General features: G+C 39.1%; 1 protein-coding gene and 1 pseudogene across 1 annotated transcript in view; one reads left to right on the top strand and one right to left on the bottom strand.

Annotated features, from left to right (window-relative positions):
• LOC133655322 (uncharacterized) overlaps positions 1–1922 on the top strand; it is an 87293-nt pseudogene extending 85371 nt beyond the window's left edge.
• A 3640-nt stretch (positions 1923–5562) lies between these two features.
• zranb1a (zinc finger, RAN-binding domain containing 1a) overlaps positions 5563–22342 on the bottom strand; it is a 34483-nt gene continuing 17703 nt past the window's right edge. Inside the window, exons 7-10 of the mRNA XM_062055347.1 lie at positions 8513–8633; positions 8248–8377; positions 6321–6550; positions 5563–6259 (exon numbers count right to left, since the gene is read on the bottom strand). Of these exons, the coding sequence (XP_061911331.1) occupies positions 6044–6259; positions 6321–6550; positions 8248–8377; positions 8513–8633 (697 nt within the window). The 3' untranslated portion in view covers positions 5563–6043. The remainder of the gene's footprint in view (positions 6260–6320; positions 6551–8247; positions 8378–8512; positions 8634–22342) is intronic.

Here is a 22342-nt window from a genome sequence, read left to right as displayed (position 1 = left end):
ATAAAATAAAATATAATACACAACATAATAAAATATTTATATATATATATACACACACACAACATAACAAAATATTTTAATTTTTTATATAATGTATTTTTTTTTTTTTTTAAGATGGTGTTTTTTCCCCATTTTAGTAGATTTTTCCATTTTTTGAGGAGATACAAGTTTTATTTATTATATATATATATTTACAAAAAAAATTTATTTTGTTATTTTAGCAGGGTGAAAACCTCACCAAATGTGGAAGTACATGTTTTATTTTATTTCATTATATATATATATATATATTTTTATTTTATTTTAATTTATTTTTTTCCCCCATTTTATTAGATTTTTCATTTTTTTGGGGAGAGTTGTAAACTCAAATGTGGAGATACATGTTTTATTCATTATTTATATATTTACAAAAAAAAATTATTTCTTGTTTTTTTGGCATGGTTAAAACATCAAATGTGATACAGATTTCAATATTATAATTAAAATATATGTATATATTTTTAAATTGTGTATTCCCCCATCCTCCATTTAATTTGATTTTTGTTTTTTTGTCATGGTTAAAAGCTCACCAAATGTGGAAAAACAGGTTTTAATATTATAATAAGTATATTTTTTTAATTGTGTATTCCCCCATTTTATCAGATTTTTTTTTTGTCAGGGTTAAAACCTCACCAAATGTGGAGATACATGTTTTATATTATTATAATAAATTTTTTTTTTTTTTTTTCATTGTGTATGCCCCCGTTTTATCAGGGTGAAAAACTCACCAAAAGTGGAGATGCATCTTTTTTTTCAGACGGCCCAGTGACAATAGACTGAATGAATAAAAGGAATTAATTCTTACCATTCTGCACATATGGGTGACACCCTGGCACTCTTCTTCTCCCTTAGATACCCGCCAGGCGTGGTGGGCGTGGCGCCGGGCGGCCTCCCGGGGGCGTTGGAGGGCATGGTACCCGGCGGGGTGCCCATCGCCCACACCCTGCCCTCTGGTACCCACCCCTCGCAGGCCCCGTCGCCCAACCAGCCCTCCAAACACGGCGAGCCCAGAGAGCACCTGACTGAGCAATAGCAGCGACAAGAAGGGACCACCCTTCCTCCTCCCCTCCGTCCCACCCAACTTGGAACAGACCTGTCGAGCCACCACCCCCGACTGGGACCAAGAGACAGTCGCCTTCCCCCCAAAAGACGATGGATTTGTACTTTTAACGTCTTCTCTTTTGCTTTTGGCTCCCTTCAATTTTTGTCTTCTTTTTGGGGAGGGGGTACTGGCACGACCACCACGGAGGACTTGACAGGAATCATACCAACGAGAGGAAAAAAACACTTTGCTACTGGACCGTTTACATCATCTTCCCCAACTGTTGTTTAGGCCCCTCCCCTTTTAACTGCTGATTGGATATAAATCATTCCTTTCCTGGTGGTAAATTCGTGAAATTACACTTGATTATCCAAACTTCATCCCAAAAAGGAAAAAATTTAACTCTCAGGACCCCCTCCCTCCATTTTTTGCAGATTCAAACTCCCATATTTTTGTCTGTGAAGTAAAAAAAAAAAAAAAAAAAGTTTTTGGGTGTTCAAAAGTTCAAATCCCGGTAGATTGCTTAGTTGGATGTCGCTAAGTAACCATCATCCTTTGTGATCCGCCCTCTCCTGCTTCTTGTCTACTACTTTGTTCTGTCCTAACGAGGCCAGGGGCAAGCTCATCTGGGGTGGGGGGGGCCATCCTGTTCTGTAAAGCAATAGCAGACAAACTCCTCCATAGTGTCCCCCGCCATCATAGCAGCCAGCCAGCAGTACGACGACAACGATGATGATGATTTTGGTTTTAGCGTGAGTATTTGTATTTGTTTCTTGTATAAGGTGAACATTTAGCATTCAGTGCAGTTCCAATAAAATAAAATAAACACATTGATGATTGGGATTCTTCACTTGCTTGAACTATTCACAGCCACAGGAGGGCGCCGAAGCACCTGATGGTAACTTTCTTCCACGGATGACCATTTTTGGTGTTACGTTCTGCCACTAACATTATATTTTATATAATTGACTTGTTCACTGTAACCAAGTGCACTTCCTCAACTTGGGGGTTATTCAACTGTAACTAAGGTAAGGTGTTAAGTATGTTTAACAAATGTTATTTTTCTCCACATAAATAATGTATCCTCTGTTTTGCACAAATACATTGAAAAAAAATCACAATACTTGATTAAACATATAATTTAGTAGCAGGTGGTCTATTAAGGGTTTAAGTGTAATTTTGTCGGGAATATTTAAAATATATTTCCCTCTATTTTTTTTGCCATGAGACAATATTTTTTATTTCAATGCTATTTTTGGCTTCTAATTAGGGTAAGGCAGGGGTCACCAACCTTTTTGAAACCAAGAGCTACTTCTTGGGTAGTGATTAATGCGAAGGGCTACCAGTTTGATACACACTTCAATAAATTTACCTTTAACTCTGTTATTATTAATAATTAATGATATTTATATTTGTGGAAACACTGATCATCTTAATGATTTCTCACATTAAATATATATAGAAACAGATAAATATCAATATGCAACACTTTATTTTTATATTTTCTCTAAGTGCACATTTTTCAAATTGAACATTTTTCAAATGATCTCTTCTAAGACAGTCTTGTGAAATCACAATATCCCATTTTAACTAGCTAGCCACTAACATTTTTTTTAACAAATCACAAATTACTTTGCACCATGTTTGTACAAATAACTCATGTAAAATTTAAAAAAAAATTTAAAAATTATTTATGGAACATCATTAGTAATTTTTCCTGATTAAGATTATTTTTAGAATTTTGATGACATGTTTTAAATAGGTTAAAATCCAATCTGCACTTTGTTAGAATATATAATAAATTGGACCAAGCTATATTTCTAACAAAGACAAATCATTATTTCTTCTAGATTTTCCAGAACAAAAATTTTAAAAGAAATTCAAAAGACTTTGAAATAAGATTTAAATTTGATTCTACAGATTTTCTAGATTTGCCAGAATATATATTTTTTTAATTTTAATAATAAGTTTGAAGAAATATTTCACAAATATTCTTCGTCGAAAAAACAGAAGCTAAAATGAAAAATCAAATTAAAATGTATTTATTATTCTTTACTATAAAAAAAAAAAAATTACTTGAACATTGATTTAAATTGTCAGAAAAGAAGAGGAAGGAATTTAAAAGGTAAAAAGGTATATGTGTTTAAAAATCCTAAAATCATTTTTAAGGTTGTATTTTTTCTCTAAAATTGTCTTTCTGAAAGCTATAAGAAGCAAAGTAAAAAAATAAATGAATTTATTTAAACAAGTGAAGACCAAGTCTTTCAAATATTTTCTTGGATTTTCAAATTCTATTTGAGTTTTGTCTCTCTTAGAATTAAAAATGTCGAGCAAAGCGAGACCAGCCTGCTAGTTGTGGGGAGGCGTGGCCGGCGGACCAACGGCGCCCGCTCCAACATGGCGGCGAGGAGGCGTGGACGAGCGAGCGGCAAGGCGGGGCGCGCTGGGAGCGACGCAGCAATCAGCACAAGGTGCGTGCGTGGAGCGCGCAGCTGTGGACAGTGCAATCACCCTTTCGGACCGTATAAAAGGGTGAGAGACGTGAACATCAAGGGAGGAGACGTAGAAAGACGGCGGACGGGAGGAAACATCCTCTTCTGCCACGCAAACGACGGCGACGTGCTGCTGAAAAGCAGACGGCGGACGGGAGGAAACCATTCGTGTTCTCACGTGAGAAAAAAGGCAGCTGCTGAAAAGCACGCAAAAGACTCTGTGATTGAAATAATAAAGAAGTCTAAACCGTCTCACGACAATGTCTTCCCTGGATGGTCTTGAGAACCCGCACGACAGTTAGGACTGTCACACTAGTAAATAAATACAATTTAAAAAATAGAGGCAGCTCACTGGTAAGTGCTGCTATTTTTAGAACAGGCCAGTGGGCGACTCATCTGGTCCTTATGGGCGACCTGGTGCCCGCGGGCACCGCGTTGCTGACACCTTGGGTAAGGCATTTATTAGAATTAATGCAATTATTTGTGCTGTACAAATGCATTCATAAATCACCGAATGTTGTATTTTATTTTTTTACACAATTCAAAATATTTGATTAATACATCTGTTAATTAGCATTGTTAATTAGCATTCAGTCAATTTTAGAAGAGGCCTTTATGTAGCTGCATTGAAATGTTTTTTTAATATTTAAAACATAAAATGATGTCCTTTGTTACTGAATGGTAGATATATTTGTTGTCTTTATTGCTACCTCTGTTCTGGGTCTAAGGCACAGGTGTTAAACTCAAGGCCCGGGGGCCGTATCTGGCCCGTCCGATCATTTTATATGGCCTGCGAACGCCTAGGAAAATATGCATCATTGAAATACCTTCTTTTTGTACTGAATGTATTTGTTCTTTCCATTTTCACAAAAAAATATATAAATGCACTGCATTAAATTGCATAACTTTTAAATGTAATAGTGTGCAATATTATGCAACAAATATTACCATAGTTTACACACATTTGTATTTGTTAAAATAAAAATACTTCAATATCTGCTTGACTTATGGTTTCAAAGCAAGTTATCCATCAAATTGTACACTGTAAAAAGGACAACATGTTTTTTTTACAGCACATTCAATTGAAAACTGTAAATAGAAAAACTCTACCACTGTTTTTATGTTAAAATGTTGCCGACTATGCTGCCTTTTTTTTTTTTTTTTTTACTGTAAAATCTACAGTTGTGACTGTAAATGGAAAAATGGTACCACAGTTATTTTACGGTAAACTCAGTTGCCAGATTAAAAAAAAGAAAAAAAATCCAGTGGTACTGTTTTTCTATTTACAGTAATATGTTGAAAAAATTACCTTAAATTTTACAGTAAAATTCCGGCAACTAAGCTGCCATTATTTGACCGTAAAATAACTGTGGTACCATTTTAAAATGGTAAATAAACAGTAGGTACTTTTTTTCCCCCTATGTACTGTAATATGTTTAAAAAATTTGTAGATTTTACATTTTAAAAAAAGGTGACCAGAATTTTACTGTGAAATATACAGATTTCTTTTTTTACAGTGTACGTAAAAAAATATATTTAATAATAAAATGCATAGGCAAATCCATAAATTATTCACTGTTAAACGCAGCCCTCTTAGGGCAGCCATAACTGCGATGTGGCCCTCAGTGTAACCGTGTTCGACACCCCTGGTCTAAGGTGTTTAGAGGAAAGGCCTTTTCGTACATTTACAAAATATAAAATATTTTTTATAATTTCTCTACAGTTAAAAAATACTGTATTAAAATCTAAAATAAATGTTAACAGTTGGTACTGATAAGAAAAAAAATGGTATCACTTAAGGCAAACGAGTATATCTGCATTGTGGAAGTAACGTTTTTCCCCAACGGGAATAAGATTAGGCGTCTGTTTAAAAGGCGGGGCTAATTTGTTAAAAATGGCGACCTATCCAGTGATTAATTGTGGCGTGGTGTGAGGCCACTATTTGAGGAAATGCTTTAGTTGAACAAAGAATAAGCAGAGAAAAAAAGATGCAAGTGAGTCAGATTTAATCATATGAATGCACTCTGTAGAAAGAGACAAAGTGTTTGCTTCTCTTTCTGCGCCGCCGCCGCCGCTTTTGCGTCACAACGTAAAAATGTCAGTAAACCGGGAGGTCAGATCCTCGCCGCCACCACTATGCCCTCACAGAATGCAGCTGTTAGTCTGTGCAAAACAAAGTCCAGTAAATAAATAACTTCAAGAGCGATCAAACGGGTGCTAGGAGGGGGCGGAGCTAAATTTCTGTCAGGCAAACCACACACGCACACAAAAAAAGTCATCTAGTGCAGTTTTTCTTAATGATTAAATAAGTACTGTTTATCGTGTGTTGTTCTGAGGGACGGAGCTTCATTAAAGCCGAGGGCGTGACGACTAAGTCGGGGTTCTCCGGTCTGCTCTAGGAGTCATGCGAGCGGTTAAAGATCCCCAAAAAAAGAGAGGCGGGGGAGGGGTAAGAAGATGGGGGACAGTCTCACTCGTCGTCGTCTTCGTCCTCCTCGCCGTCGGAGAGCGAGGCGCAGGGCCGTATCTGCCGGTATCGGTCCAGCCACTTCTCCACCATCTGCGTGACCAGCGGGTGGTTGCGGCGGCGGGAGCTCTTCTGCATGGCGGCCAGCATCCCGCCTTCCGTCACGCAGCAGTCCAGCCATTCCCGGAGCAGCTTCTCCTGCTGCTCCTCGTTGCCGATCTGCACAAATAGCCATACGTCGTCAGCGCACCGTCGGTCCGTGTGGCGGGATTTCGCCTACCTCTTGCGCCGACAGGAAGTGGATGTGCAGCAGCTTCCTCTCGCTGTCCACCAGAGGTAGGAAGGTGACGGTGACGTCATCGTCCGTGTTGAGGTTGGCGCCCGCGCCGCGATTGTCGTAGCCGTCGTTCTCCATTGCCACCAGGGCCGAGAAGTGGCCGCGGGTGTAGCCCAGCGCGATCGGGCTCTTCCAACAGAAGCTCTGTTCCCACAGCAACGGAAGATAAACACCTACACGCACACACAAACACACACACGTCAGTTTGGTACTTTTTACAGCATACAGCATGACTGAGGAAAATATTTACTATTCAGGAAGAGAGTACACACGCTCCCTTATATCGTGGCTGGAGGCAAAAGTGAAAGTATATATATATACAAAAAACACTTTACCCCCCAAAAAACATACCTGTTTTTTGGGGGGTAAAGTGAGCTTCACCGTGTTTGTATATTGATGGAAAAATAAATGAAAATAACAAAATAAGTCAAATAAAAATCCAAAAGAAAAAAAATGCATGCACCTGAAAAATGCTTTCATTTTATTGTTGTTTTTTTTCAGTTTATTAAATAAAATGCTTGAAAATAAAATACAACTATATGCATGTATGAAAAACTAAAATAGAATACAAAATTTAATTATAACAAATAAAATGTAATTATATTATAAATATAATTTTAAAAATGTAACTTACGTCTCCTAAAGTTTTTAATACAATGTGTTTGATTTTTTTTGTGCAACAATTGTTTGATAGAAAATCCACTACTTTTACAGTTTTATTTGAGAAATCAAATCAATAAGAGCCTACATATTACAAAAAATATAAACATATTGCACAGTTCCCTTTAAATAATAATAATAATAATAATAATACTAGATTTTATTTGTAAAAAGCACTTTACATTGAGCAAACAACCTCAAAGTGCTACAGTGTATTAAAAAAAAATAAAAAGATAATAAAAATAAAAATAAATAAAAACGAGAACAGCCTAATAGCTAGAACTAGTATGCATATTTCTAAAAAAAAAAAAAAAAAGGCTTTAAAAAAAAAAAAAAAAAAAGGGTTTTTAAGCCTTTTTTAAAAGCATCCACAGTCTGTGGTGCCCTCGGGTGGTCAGGGAGAGCGTTCCACAGACTGGGAGCGGCGGAGCAGAAAGCCTGGTCTCCCATTGTTCGTAGCTTTGTCCTCGGAGGTTAGAAAAATATTCAATGATATTGTTGCATTTTTAAAGTATGTTCTTGATTTTTTGACAAGTATAAGAAATTAAGAGAAATCATTGCTAGGTCCCTTCTTAAAAATTAAATTGAAAATTATTCTTGTATTTTTTATCTTTAAAATGGGTTTGCTTTTTGCATGAAGTGCTTGATAGGACAAATAAAATACTACTTTTGGTCTCAAAAATTCTACAATATCATTGCTTTTTTAAAGTTGTATATCAAGTAAATATGCTTGATTTTTGGATTTTTATAAAAAGTATTGTTATATTTCTTTAAAATTTTGTCATTTTTATTGTTCCATGTTAAAAGTTTTATACAAATAAATGTGCTTGATTTGCGTGGGGAAACAAAAAATAAATATTCATAACAATCCAAAATAATAGTAACTAAAATATGACAAAATATACTAAATTCTTGCTCTGTTCCTTCTTTAAAATCAGCATTTTTTTTTTTAGAAAATGCTTGATTTTTAGATCAAGTATCACTGCAAAATTCCAGAGCTTCCATAGACTGAATATGAATGATATGTAGAGACTAATAAAAGTAATTTGATAAAATAAAAAAATATTTCATTACAAAACAAAACACGTTTCCCCAAACGCTGACAATATTTGTGTTGAATTAAGTGTTAATTGTGTTCAAAGAAAAATAATAAAAGTGATCTTGTATAGAAAAGCGATGGTGACAAAGAGCAGTGCGACGCTTGACTCACCTTGAAAACGAGTGTAGCCTAACGTCTCCCCTCGGAAGCTTTTGTAGTATTTCACGCCGTAGACGATGATTGGCCTGCGGAGGATGTGTGCCAGCACGAAAATGTGGGTCTGCTCGAGGCTCGCCCCAGGCTACACACACACACACACACAGAAAAGACAACGTTACTCGCTTGTGACACTAAAAAGTGATGATGCATGGCTTATTCTTTGGTCCTGTGATGTGAAGTAATGTGCCGTGTTCCCACAATGCAACAGGACAGTGACCTGACTAGCCAGAGACAGGATGAAGGCCCAGTCCTCCTGCCACTGCTCCTCCCTCAGAGAGAAATGGAGACCGAAACTCTGCGAGTACCACGACTCCCACTCCTTCCAGCGCGTGTAGAACCTTAAAACACAACAGGAAAAAAACACAATTAAGCACACGTCCACGTGCACACAGTTTCAATGTATATTTTTGACACATATATTTTAGTTATGGATACAGTTGGTGTGGTATCAGTTGTTTAATGAAGCCATTGGAGGCCAAAAAAATGAAGTGGAAGCAGGGCGCTGTTGATAGTGCCATCCATCCATCCATTTTCTACCGCTTGTCCCTTTCGGAGTCACGGGGGGTGCTGGAGCCTATCTCAGCTGCATTCAGGCAGTAGGCGGGGTACACCCTGGACAAGTCACCACCTCATCGCATGGCCAACACACTCACATTCACACACTAGGGACCATTTAGTGTTGCCAATCAACCTATCCCCAGGTGCATGTCTTTGGAGGTGGGAGGAAGCCGGAGTACCCGGAGGGAACCCACGCAGTCACGGGGAGAACATGCAAACTCCACACAGAAAGATCCAGAGCGCATGATCGAACCCAGTACCTTCGTATTGTGAGGCACACGCACTAACCCCTGTTTCACCATGCTGCTGTTGATAGTGTCAATGGGAAATTCCAATCTTGGTGCTGTAAAGACTTTCTACTTTCTTCGGACTTTGGTACGCACTTGACAAAGCTGAATTGGCATTTTTAATTTTTTTTTTTGTAAATTTTCCTTTCGATGCATTTAAATTAGCATGATGAAGTCAATACATAGTACAGAAAACTAAATCATACATATAACATTTCAATATAAACTACATTTAATACTTTATAAATTATTTAGTAATTTGTTGAATGTTATAATAATAATATTTTTTTAAATATATATATATAATTTAAAAACACCACTTTTGTCTATGGATTTTTTTTAAAATAATTTTTTGGGGTAATAGGCTGGCCGAGGCCTGCAGGCATCTCACCAGTGCGAACTGTTGGGGATTTTAGCGATATTTTATCTGCGGGATTTCAATTAGTATGATTAATTCAATATATGATACATTTAAATTAGAAAAAAATAAAAATATAAAATACTGTACATGTTTAATATAATATAACTTAAATAGTAATTTGCGAAAGAAATTTAAAAAACTACATATGTGTGTGTGTGTATATATATATATACATATATATATATATATGTATATATATATACATATATATATATATATATATGTATATATACATACATACATACATACATACATACATACATACATACATACTGTAGATAATGCATATGTTTAAGAGCTATTTCTTTATTCATAATCATGTTTGAATCAGCTCATTTCTTTCCTTAATTTTACTCTGTATACTAGTTTCTCTTTGTCTTCAGATTGCCTGGTTAGATAGGGTCGTAAACCATCAGGAATGTGAACACAACCCCCAAGTCTCTCTTCTTATCAGTGTTGGGGGGAGGGGAAAGGCGGGCTTTCTTTGTGTGAAAAGAGTTGCTTTTGGCCTGTGGAATGCCAGATCAACTTGGGCTGCGCATTTGTATGTGTTGTTCGAGGCTGGTCTCATTATTGCCAAAGCTTTGACAATAAAATTACAAAATACCTATTCTGTGCTTGGTGGTACCGTTTGAGTTCAGTTGATATGTCATTAAGGAACTTGGGACTGACCAGCGTTTTACATCCCACTTGGAGGAACATCTGGTCAAACGCAACAATTTGGGGGCTTCGTCCGAGATGACACGCTGACAATTGGACCTTCTCTTGCAATCTTCTGGACAGACTCACATGGCCAAAACATAATTCAAGGTAAGCAGAACCTTTCTTTTTAGATAAAATCTGCATTAGGAGTCTGCCCAGAAGTCTGTAAGTTAAACACTGCTTTGTACCGCAGACACAGAATGGTGATTTTGATAGATTGATTGCATTTTTGCCGAGCCTGCCATTGCATTAAAATTGTAAATAGGTGGTCAACTCACGCCATTGTGTCTCGATTACCGTGACGGGCAGTTTCATTGACGAGTGAACTAATAGTTGGGTGTGGCTCACCCTGGGTAGTTGGTCGCCGCCTAAAAGAGTAACGGGTTAAAGGCCCTCGTATGATATGGAGGTTAGAGGCCTGCATATTGCACGATAAATTGCACGGGTTAGAGTTAGAGGCTCTAGCTGCGTATTGTACGAAAAATTACGGGGTTAAAGGCCGCCGTATGGTTTGTGGGTTAAAGGCCTTCAGGGGTTCGAGGCCCTTCTGAAAAAAATAGACACAATGGCCAAGGAGTGTGACAGAAAAGAATGTGATGACGGCTGGGGAAAATGTGATGAATCATTACTGTTTAATAATCCATTGAATGCACTGTTGTCGACAATGGAATTAGCAGGTAAAGTTTAAAAAGAAAAAAAAAAAAAAAAAGAAAAAAAAGAAAAGAAAAGAGAACGTTCCTTGAAAGGGTTAAGAGGGAGTTTACAATACTCGAAAAGTTGTGAACTCAAACGTCTGGTAAAATAAAAAATAAAATAAAAAAGTAACTGGAAGTTTTATGGTAAAGTGAAACGCAGAGAGAGTGCTTGCGTGTGTGTGTGTGTGTGTGCGTAGGGCTGTAGGCACTTGCTTGTGTGTGCGTGAGTGCTTACACGTGCATGTGTGTGTGTGTGCGCGCGCTGGTGAAAATGGTCAAGAAAAAAAAAGAGCAGGGTTGGTGCTCGAGAATTTAAGAGTTTAGCGTATGATAAAAGTAAACGGGGATTACGTGGAAAAACGAAATGCAGCAAAAGAACCGATGATTAATGAGACAAATAGGACAGACTAGACTGATTGGTGTTTTGCCTGCCGCGCATGCGCAAGACAATTCAAACGACCCGCCCAGACTTTGACTAGGCCACCGCCTCCTACTCCAGTGAGAAGGAGAGAGAGAGAAAAAGAGAGCAGGTGAAGGAAGATTGAGGGTGAAGAGGATGGTTTGAGAAAATATGGGAAAAGGATGTTTATAACCTTACGTTATGTGAATGGTTTCTAGGAGAACAGAAAATAGAAACATTGTGTGAAGTGTAAGGACGAGATGGATACAGGATGTTGTTTGTAAAGGAAAACGAAAGTGAAGAAAAGATGAGAAAGTGACAAATGAAGGTATTCGTAAATGGTATGCTGTTGATTGTGGTTAGCTGCAAGTTTGTTTATTTGTTTGTTTGTTTAGTTGTTTGAGTGAAATGGGAAGAAATCAATAGGAGACTTTAGAAGCATTTTGTATCGTTGTGTTTCCACACAAGATGGCAAAAATACAGAACAACAAGTAGGATTAATGGCTGAATCTTCGACCTCACCGATAACACCATACGTTACAAACATAGCTACTGCTATGCGCAGTCTCTTTCCTCAAGATGATGATGATAAGGCTAATGACAGAGCAGCAAGGAAGCAACTCCTTAATTTACAGATCGCTGAAAATAAAAGGTTAAAAGAACCAAAAGGTCAAAGATCAGCTAGGATATATTCAGCAGTGGGTGACCTTGCTTTTGAGTTCCAACAGGTGGAGGAAAGAATCCTCAACAGACGTGCGACCAGACGGTTGGACTCGGGTGGTGGACAACACGATGCTTCAAAGCCAGTCCGGGGTGGAAACTGTTTCGGCTGTGACCAGCCTGGTCACTGGAGTCGTGAACATTTTCGAACGGGAAAGGTTCCGTAGTGCCAACAAACGAACACAAAAGCGTGGCAAAGGACGCCCACCGCAGGAGCCCCAGCAGGAGATACAGACTGGCCCCCTGCTGGACATGAGTGTCAACGACAATGTTATCAGTTCGTGATTGACACTGGCGCCACCCATTCGATTCTGAATGCAGAGGTACCAAAGAAACTGTGTGCTTCCTCTTTAAAGGTCGAAGGCTTCGCTGGGGTCACAAGGTTACCTGTCACCAAACCACTTCCGGTTCAGATTGCTGGACCTCCTTTACAGACTGTACCCTGACATTCAAATCGCACAGAAGGAACATTCCTGGTGTTACCTGACGGCTTAACCACCAAGCTGCGACACCACTACCAAGGCTCCTACCACAGCCTGAAACAACAGGAATGGCTGACATCCAACTGCTCTAACAGTGAAAACCCTGACTGGCTGAGATGCTTCCGTGTGTTCTGCCACCCGACTCGCCATATGTTATGATCACCAGTTAGACACTCATACCAGGAGACCTTTAACTCCTCTGTATATTTATATATGTTGGAACTCAAGGTGTGGTTGCTCATGTTGACCTATCTTTGAAACAACTAGCATGGTATAAGATGGACACAATTGTGTCCCACATTGTTCACTTGCTCTCTGTCTCGCCTACAAAACCAAAGAACTTAGGTGCAATGATAAGACACGGCGTAGCTGCCAAACATTACACCGACACCCAAATACCACATTTTCAATTGTTTAGGTTTAGCACATAGTTGTGTTAAACACATAACTATGGGCTGCACTTTAGACACCTGTAGGCTACGAGGAGCTAGCAGCTACACAACAGCTGAGCTAAAACGACACATTACACATTTAAGCATATCAAATAATTATAGTTGCTCATTACATACACATAGTTGTCAAGACAGAAGTCTGATAGAAAGTATTCAGTAACAAACGTGTCTGCATCATTCAACTTTCTACAACATGAGCTTGACTTAATGAATTATTGGGGCCACCAGGTGTGGTAAAATTTCAAAATACTATTGCTAAAGCATTCGCCACAAGGGTAGTATTTTTCTAGTATTGGTGACAATATAAATATAGGCATATTTGTTACTTTCACCATATTGAATAAGTTACATAAAAGCTAGGGTTTAGTTGAGTTTGAGTTAATTGTGATATTGCTAAGGGGTCCCCTACCCTAACAACACCCCCCAGTGGACCATAGAGGCTAAAGAGACAATCATTGACCTCAAACATGACCTGTCCTCCGCTACTTGACTATTAGCTGACCTTTTTCTTAGATGTTTCTGAAAGTGATAGTATGACTAACACAGTCCTTTTTTCAGAAACAGAAGGGGGTGAGTGAGGGTGGATACAGACTCCTTGGAACAAAATCGACAATCATCCGACTCTGACACATTCCATAGTTTTAACGTTTTTACCGTGGGTAAGAAGTTATAACTAATTTTAATTTGAAAATAACGATTTTACACATCGATAGTACTTTAGTAAATCAAATTTAGAATATGGAGGAGGTCAGGGTGAATCATGTATAGTCTTTGATTTCACTGATATGATCAATACGGTACAAGGGAAAAGGTACGTACTGACTTGTGTTGACAATCACAGTGGTTGGCCGGAAGCAACAACAACCTCAAAAGAGGATGCAATATCAGTAATTAAATGACTTGTGAATGACCTAGAACCCCGACATGGTTTCCCCAAAAAGATTAGGTCAGACAACGGCAACCATTAAAAAAAAATACTCACTTAGCCTTGGTCGAAAAGGCTTTCGGACTAGAACACAGGTTTGGGGTACCATCCTGAGTCCCAAGGTAAGGTTGAAAGGATGGACCAGAACATTAAAAACTAATTGGCTAAAATCTGTGCACAGACCAAATTTAATTGGATTGACATGTTGCAATTAGCGTTAATGATCATTCGAAGGTCCGTGAATAAAACTGTTTTACCGCCCTTTGAGTTTTTTCACCCTATGAGCTGCATACAGGTCAGCCCAGGACCAGCAGCCGCCATGGAAGGAGGACTCAGCGTAAAACCAAAATGGTATTTTACACAAAAAATGCAGAATTTGTGTGCCAGTTCTTCTGTACAGATACGAGGATGACAGCCCGCCACTCCAGATTCCCTTCCGGCCGCTGAGAGGGTCAAGATCTAGGTCATCAAACGCAAGTGGACGGAGCCCAGGTGGACTGGTCCTTTCAAGGTCGTGGAACGGACGTCTCACGCCCTTCGATTAGCTGGAAAAGGGGACACCTGGTACCACCTCTCCCTCTACACTCCTGCTGAAGAACCTGACAGATTACCAGCGGATGTCATTGCTGACATCGCCACTACATCTGCCCCACTCGACCCCCAGCAGCGCCTTTTGAGCCTGAGGCAGCTGAAGAAGAACGGGAGCAGAAAACGACTCATTTTTAGTGTCATAGAAGAGCGAGGCTTTAATTACACACACATAATCCTACAGCCCAGAAGACGACGCTGAGAGAGAGATTTTCTACCTATATTACTCTTTTTAACTTCTATATTGTATATCCTTATTTGAGACCAGCCTTTATACTCGAAGTTATCCAATTTCTCTTGCTTGTTTTCAGCATAACTATCTGTGTCGTTATATTAAGTGAAAAGTTTGATGTTTATCCCCGTTTCGTTACCTGAATTACTCTGATTTTGATAGACGAAAAGCAGGATGTCACACCCGGTAGTGTTCCCTGACGGACTGGTGCTTGGGCGTGTTCTACTGTCTTTGTGTCTCAGTTCTTCCTTCCTGACGACAGTGACTGACAAGTGTCTAAGAACAAACAGCGGACTTTAAATAGACTGGGTCAAAGGGGATAGCAAGACTTATTTTTTGACCTATGCAGTGTGATTAATTACGGGGGACACAATAGCTATTACCGTGGTAATAACCTCTATATTTGTTACGACGCAACCTGAACCATTGGTGTCGGATGCAGACAACATACTATGGTAAGTGGTGCCCATCGTCCCTTTTATGTTGTTTTGGGGGTTGACCTGACTGATACAGACTCTAATTATTAAAATTAATGTCCTTGAGAGGGCGTTAACTACCTCTACACCCTCTGTAGCACCTAAAGTACCACCCCACCTTGGTGGTGTTTCAAAGGCTCTCACATCTGTGCGTGCTAATGACATCACCACCGAAGGCCTGGTAACTTTGACCTTAGGAGCGGGTACAGGTAAACCTGTGGCTCAGGTGGATGCCAAAACCTGGGTGACTGTGTTGCTTGTTCCGCTGGACGTCCTTTTCCCCACACTTACCCCGCTCCTTTTAAGTTGACTGACATAAATGGCTCAAACTGTCTTATTTCCTTGTTCTCTGAACCCACGCCACCAGGGTGCGATTTGTTGGCTAGTGTGTACCCTCCTGTTGACAATTCCACCCGACTTCTTCCATTTGTGGCCCAAAAGCTGAATTACACGTGTTTTCAATTCAAAGGACCCTCTTCGTCCCCCAACAAATTGGGTGATATTAACCCTTCCTGGTGCACCACACTGATAGATGGCTCAAGGATAGGCCCTTGGGCACGAGCTGACTTATTCTGGTATTGTGGGGAGCACAGATTGTACATTAGAATCCCAACGTTATCTGTAGGGCTTTGTACTATGGTTAGACTGGTGACCCCACTCACCCTAGTGGGTACCAAATTAACTCCCCTTGTAACTCCTGTCTCAGCGGCCTCTCTAACATCTTGCCGACGCCGCCATGTTTTATCTCGAAGGAGTGTAAAGGGCTCCTTTGATCTGATGAGAAACCCTGATGGTGTTTACTTTGATGCAATTGGACAACCAAGAGGGGTCCCCTCAAAACACAAATTGTGGTGTGAATCCTGTGCAGGTTTCGAGAACCTTCCTATCATTGGTAATATTTTCCCTGTGACTGCTACTAAAAATGTAGAACGCATTAACTATGTTTTTTATAATCTGTTGAGACTGACCAACCTGACTCGTGACGCCGTTGAGGGACTTGCTGAACAACTTGCCCCGACCTCCCTCATGGCCATCCAGAACCGCATAGCCCTTGACCGCATCCTAGCCAAGGAAGAAGGTGTGTGTGTGCGCAATGTTTGGTGACCAATGCTGTACCTTCATTCCTAACAATGCTGCCCCCGTTGGCTCGGTCCAGAGTGCCTTAGAAGGCCTCAGAGCCTAAGAACTTACTGAAGTTTCCGGTGTCTCTGACCCCTTTAAAGATTGGCTTCATAACACCTTTGGCAGGTGGTCTGACCTAATTAAGTCGGCCCTGGTCTCCATTGGAGTTTTCTTGGCCGTCATAACCTCATGCGGATGCTTTATTGCCCCTTGTGCTAGGTCTCTATGCACCCGCATCATTGTTAGAGCTGTCAAAGGTCAACCCCACCCTGGTTCTGGGCTTGCTATGTCACTGAAGGGGGTCAAGCATAGTGGTGACTTTCAGGGACCGTTAGTTTCCTTCCCTGACAATGACGACATTGACGTTGACTCCCTCCTTCTCTCTCCCATGTAACTATGGTTTGATTGTTTATCGATAGCTTGCTCGAAAACCAAAACAGCACCTACTTTAATGTAGGGCGTGCTTTAGAGGTGTTGCTCTCGTAGGAGAGATCTTTTGGATAAGATCTGAAGGGGGATTGTAGATAATGCATATGTTTAAGAGCTATTTCTTTATTCATAATCATGTTTGAATCAGCTCATTTCTTTCCTTAATTTTACTCTGTATACTAGTTTCTCTTTGTCTTCAGATTGCCTGGTTAGATAGGGTCGTAAACCATCAGGAATGTGAACACAACCCCCAAGTCTCTCTTCTTATCAGTGTTGGGGGGAGGGGAAAGGCGGGCTTTCTTTGTGTGAAAAGAGTTGCTTTTGGCCTGTGGAATGCCAGATCAACTTGGGCTGCGCATTTGTATGTGTTGTTCGAGGCTGGTCTCATTATTGCCAAAGCTTTGACAATAAAATTACAAAATACCTATTCTGTGCTTGGTGGTACCGTTTGAGTTCAGTTGATATGTCATTAAGGAACTTGGGACTGACCAGCGTTTTACATCCCACTTGGAGGAACATCTGGTCAAACGCAACAATACATATATATGTATACATATATATACATATATATGTATATATATATATATACATATATATATATATATATACCGTAATTTCCGGACTATAAGCCGCTACTTTTTCCCCTCGTTCTGGTCCCTGCGGCTTATACAAGGGTGCGGTTTATTTACGGCCTGTTCTTCTCCGACACAGACGAAGAGGATTTCGGTGGTTTTAGTACGCAGGAGGAAGAAGACGACACAATGATTAAAGACTGACTTTTCATATACCGGTAGGCTGGTTATTTTGATAACGTACAGGTGAGCACTTTGTGTTACTTTGCACCGTTGTATTATTTGTACTCTGCACGAATGCTGTTCGCCATGTCAAAGATGTGAAAGTTTGATTGAATGATTGAAAGATTTATTGTTAATAAATGGGACGCTTTGCGTTCCCAAACAGTCATCTCTGTCCCGACAATCCCCTCCGTGGTAGCAGGAACCCCTATATACTACGGTAATTACACATCAAAACCCTGCGGCTTATAGTCGGGCGCGGCTTATATATGGAGCAATCTGTATTTTCCCCTAAATTTAGCTGGTGCGGCTTATAGTCAGGTGCGGCTTATAGTCCGGAAATTGCGGTATGTATATATATATATACATACATACATACATACATACATACATACATACATACATACATACATACATACATACATACATACATACATACATACATACATACATACATACATACATACATACATACATACATACATACATACATACATACATACATACATATATATATATATATATATATATATATATATATATATATATATATATATATATATATATATATATATATATAAATAAATAAAAGATGTCGGGCTGCCGATATTATCTGCCGATAAATGCTTTAAAATGTAATATCGGAAATTATCGGTATCGGTTTCAAAAAGTACAATTTAAAACGCCGCGTGTACACGGACGTAGGGAGAAGTACAGAGCGCTAATAAACCTTAAAGGCACTGCCTTTGCGTGCCGGCCCAATCACATAATACCTACGGCTTTTCACACACACAAGTGAATGCAAGGCATACTTGGCCAACAGCCATACAGGTCACACTGAGGGTAGCCGTATAAACAACTTTAACACTGTTACAAATATGCGCCACACTGTGAACCCACACCAAACAAGAATGACAAACACATTTTGGGGAAACATCCGCACCGTTACACAACATAAACACAACAGAACAAATACCCAGAACCCCTTGCAGCACTAACTCTTCCGGGATGCTACAATATGCACCCCCCCCCACACACACACACTCCACCTCAACCTCCTCATGCACTCTCAGGGAGAACATGTCCCAAATTCCAAGCTGCTGTTTTGAGGCATGTTAAAAAAAATAATGCACTCTGTGACTAGGGATGTAACGGTAAACGGTATAATGACAAACCGCGGTAAAATTTCAGACCGTTAGTAATACCGTTTACATTTGTAATTACCGGAAAAACTTAATTGATTAATGCATTTTAGGCAAAACCACTTACTTCCTGGAAACAGACTGACTGCAGCTAGCGCCGTTTAGCTTAAAACATGGCGTAAACAATACGGACTTTGCTCCGTAGAGTTCCTCTCGGAGTAAACGGAGCCGAGGGCTTCATTTAACTCCATTTTCCCTCGCTTAATTTCCTTGTAGTCTCAGCGTGCGTTCAAGAGTGCACTGCTGCTATTAGAAGACGACAGGTGTGGACATTTTTAGAGACAAACGCATTTGTCCCAGGCTAAAAGTATACCGTGGAGAAGAAAAATATTTGATGCGGCTTTTCTTTTTTTCAACACACCGTCCTGCTGCTGTGACTAAGAGTTAATGAGGTGAGGAAACATGCAGCAGGCGATGTGGAGGGAACGTTGCCACAACTTGTTATTAAGTCTTTAGTTTGTTTACTGGGATGATCACTCCTCCTTTATTTAAACTGCTAACTGTTTCAGTGTTCAAATAACAAATACTAGCTATTATGGCTGCAACAACTAATCGATTAAAATCGATTATCAAAATAGTTGGCGATTAATTTATTCATCGATTTGTTGGAACTATGGTATGCGCATGCGCGGAGGCTTTTTTTATTTTTATTTTTGGTAATTTTTTTGTTGTTGGTTTTTTTTGTTTTATAAACCTTTATTTATAAACTGCAACATTTATAAACAGCTGAGAAACAATAATCAAAATAAGTACAAAAACAGTACAAAACAGCGCCAGGGCGGCGGTGAGGCTACGTCTCATGAGGTGGCGTAAGCTAGCCAATAATGGTCATGTGCAGCTCACGTGACGACGCCGTCTCCTTTGCTGGAAACATTCGAAAAATGGCGCAGGAAAACACTACCGATAGTTTAGCGGAGAAACATCTTGAGGTTATTGCTTCAATGGAGAAAAGTGTACGACCTAAGTGGTCAAAAGCGTGGGAACATTTTACTTGACTTTCCTGCAAAATGGCACGGAAGTACAACATTGCTTCAGAAGCACCTGAAGAAGAAACATGTTGGAGCCATGGATGAAGGGAGGAACTCATGGTACGTAACTTTTTAAGTCCATAGTGGCAACAGGCATTCATGAGTTCAGCTTTTTTGTGAGTAACTTTAAAGTTATGCCTTTGTTGCAACGCGGGGCTGATAATGTGTCTCCGGCACATTTGACTCCGTTTTGAGAGAGAAAACGCACGGTTACCAATTTGGAAATAAACGTAACGGACAGAAATATCTCAGGTTGGTTTCATAATGGATCAATGTAGCCGGGCCGATAAAGCTATATAAATATATTTAGATTTGAGTGACGCTTTAGTATAACTAAACGTTATGAAGGTGCTGGAATATTTCATGCTATTATTCAGAGGCAGCCGAAAATGAATCCTTTATTATTCACAACAGAAACGTGTACAATATCTGATTCAGTTCTGAAAGGGTTGGAGTTGGGGGTTAAATCACCTAAATGATTCCCGGGCGCGGCGCCGCTGCTGCCCACTGCTCCCCAAGGGGATGGGACAAATGCAGAGGACAAATTTCGCCACATCTAGTGTGTGTGTGACAATCATTGGTACTTTAATCTTAATCTGATGAGTTACATTTCTGTGTTATTATTGGTGTATGCTGCACCCCCAATGTCCACAACATGGTGCCATTATGTTTGTTTTTTTTAATAAAATACTGGAAAGGATAGAAATGTAGTTTGTCTCTTTTATCCGATTATTAATCGATTAATCGAAGTAATAATCGACAGATTAATCTATTATCAAATTAATCGTTAGTTGCAGCCCTACTAGCTATGTTTTGTCCTCTCATCGAACTGAACGCAGGCTGTGAAGATTGTGTTTATTTTTGTTGGTCAAACTGTTGTGCTGAAACACATAGTGTTGTTAAAGAAGACCAAAGCTTGTTTATCAGACGTTATCTTCATTAGTCAAACTACCTTGTGTTTTATATTGATATTAAAAAGTAAAACGCAATGTTTTTACATTTTGTGGGTTTGTTCACTCCACACATTTGTTACTTTAAAAACATTCATGTGACATAGCATTTTGTTTATGTTTTATGGTGTATAGTTAATTCCTATACGACATATTTCTGCTCAAACTCTTAATGGATCTGTCCCGATATAGCATGTACTGTAATTTCCGGACTATAAGCCGCTACTTTTTCCCCTCCTTCTGGTCCCTGCGGCTTATACAAGGGTGCGGCTTATTTACGGCCTGTTCTTCTCCGACACAGACGAAGAGGATTTCGGTTGTTTTAGTACGCAGGAGGAAGACGATGACACAATGATTAAAGACTGACTTTTCATATACCGGTAGGCTAGTTATTTTCATAACGTACAGGCGAGCACTTTGTATTACTTTGCACCGTTGTATTATTTGTACTCTGCACGAATGCTGTTCGCCATGTCAAAGATGTGAAAGTTTGATTGAATGATTGAAAGATTTATTGTTAATAAATGGGACGCTTTGCATTCCCAAACAGTCATCTCTGTCCCGACAATCCCCTCCGTGGTAGCAGGAACCCCTATATACTACGCTAATTACACATCAAAACCCTGCGGCTTATAGTCGGGTGCGGCTTATATATGGAGCCATCTGTATTTTCCCCTAAATTTAGCTGGTGCGGCTTATAGTCAGGTGCGGCTTATAGTCCGGAAATTACGGTACATGTACATACAATAAATACATGTACTTAACTTAAAAAAATACTTCTCTATCAAAATCTAATAGAGATAAAGGCATAATGTAAACTAATAATTAACAAAAAGACCAATATTTGTCTTTAAATAAATGCATAGCGTTTATCTTTTGCCTTTTTTATTAAACATTATAAATTACATGATGGTGTCACGTTCACACTCCAACACGGTTTTACCTTGCATCATGAATCTAATAATCCTGATTAATAATTGTGAGTTCACAATTAATAACAACTATTCCTAATCATTACTTTGGCCATAATCATGCAGCTCTATGTATAAGACTAGATCTAATATAAGAAAACTATTTTTATTTACATGGACAAAAAGTGCAATTACTTTTTATGGCCATCAGGTGCCATCTTGCAAAATTCTTAAGATTTGTTTTTATTTCCTATGTCCATCAGGTGCTATCTTGCACAATTTTCACTTTTATTTTTACTTAATTATGCAATTATTTTGTTTCTGCCATATTACTTTATTTATAGTGTTTGTGTTGTTTTCATATGCACATTCAATTTCTACTTGAGGTACAAGTACTGTGTTCCAATAATGTTTCTTTTTCAAAGGAAATCATTTTGATTGTGTTGGGTTTTTTTTTTTAAATAATTTTGGATTCAAAGATTTCAGTACCTTTTGAAAATTTTGAGCACATTTAAAAATACCGCGATAATAATGATAACCGTGATAGATTTGGTCACAATAACCGTGATAAGAAATTTCCATACCATGACATCCCTAACATTTACAGTAAAGTCCACAAGTTTGGACAAACCTTCTCATTTTATTGCGTTTTCTTTATTTTCATGACTATTTA

The sequence above is a fragment of the Entelurus aequoreus genome, linkage group LG08 (genome assembly GCF_033978785.1).
Source record: "Entelurus aequoreus isolate RoL-2023_Sb linkage group LG08, RoL_Eaeq_v1.1, whole genome shotgun sequence".
NCBI classification, from domain to species: Eukaryota; Metazoa; Chordata; class Actinopteri; order Syngnathiformes; family Syngnathidae; genus Entelurus; species Entelurus aequoreus.
Note: the sequence above shows the minus strand (reverse complement) of the source record. Positions and strands in the feature narration are given on the sequence as shown.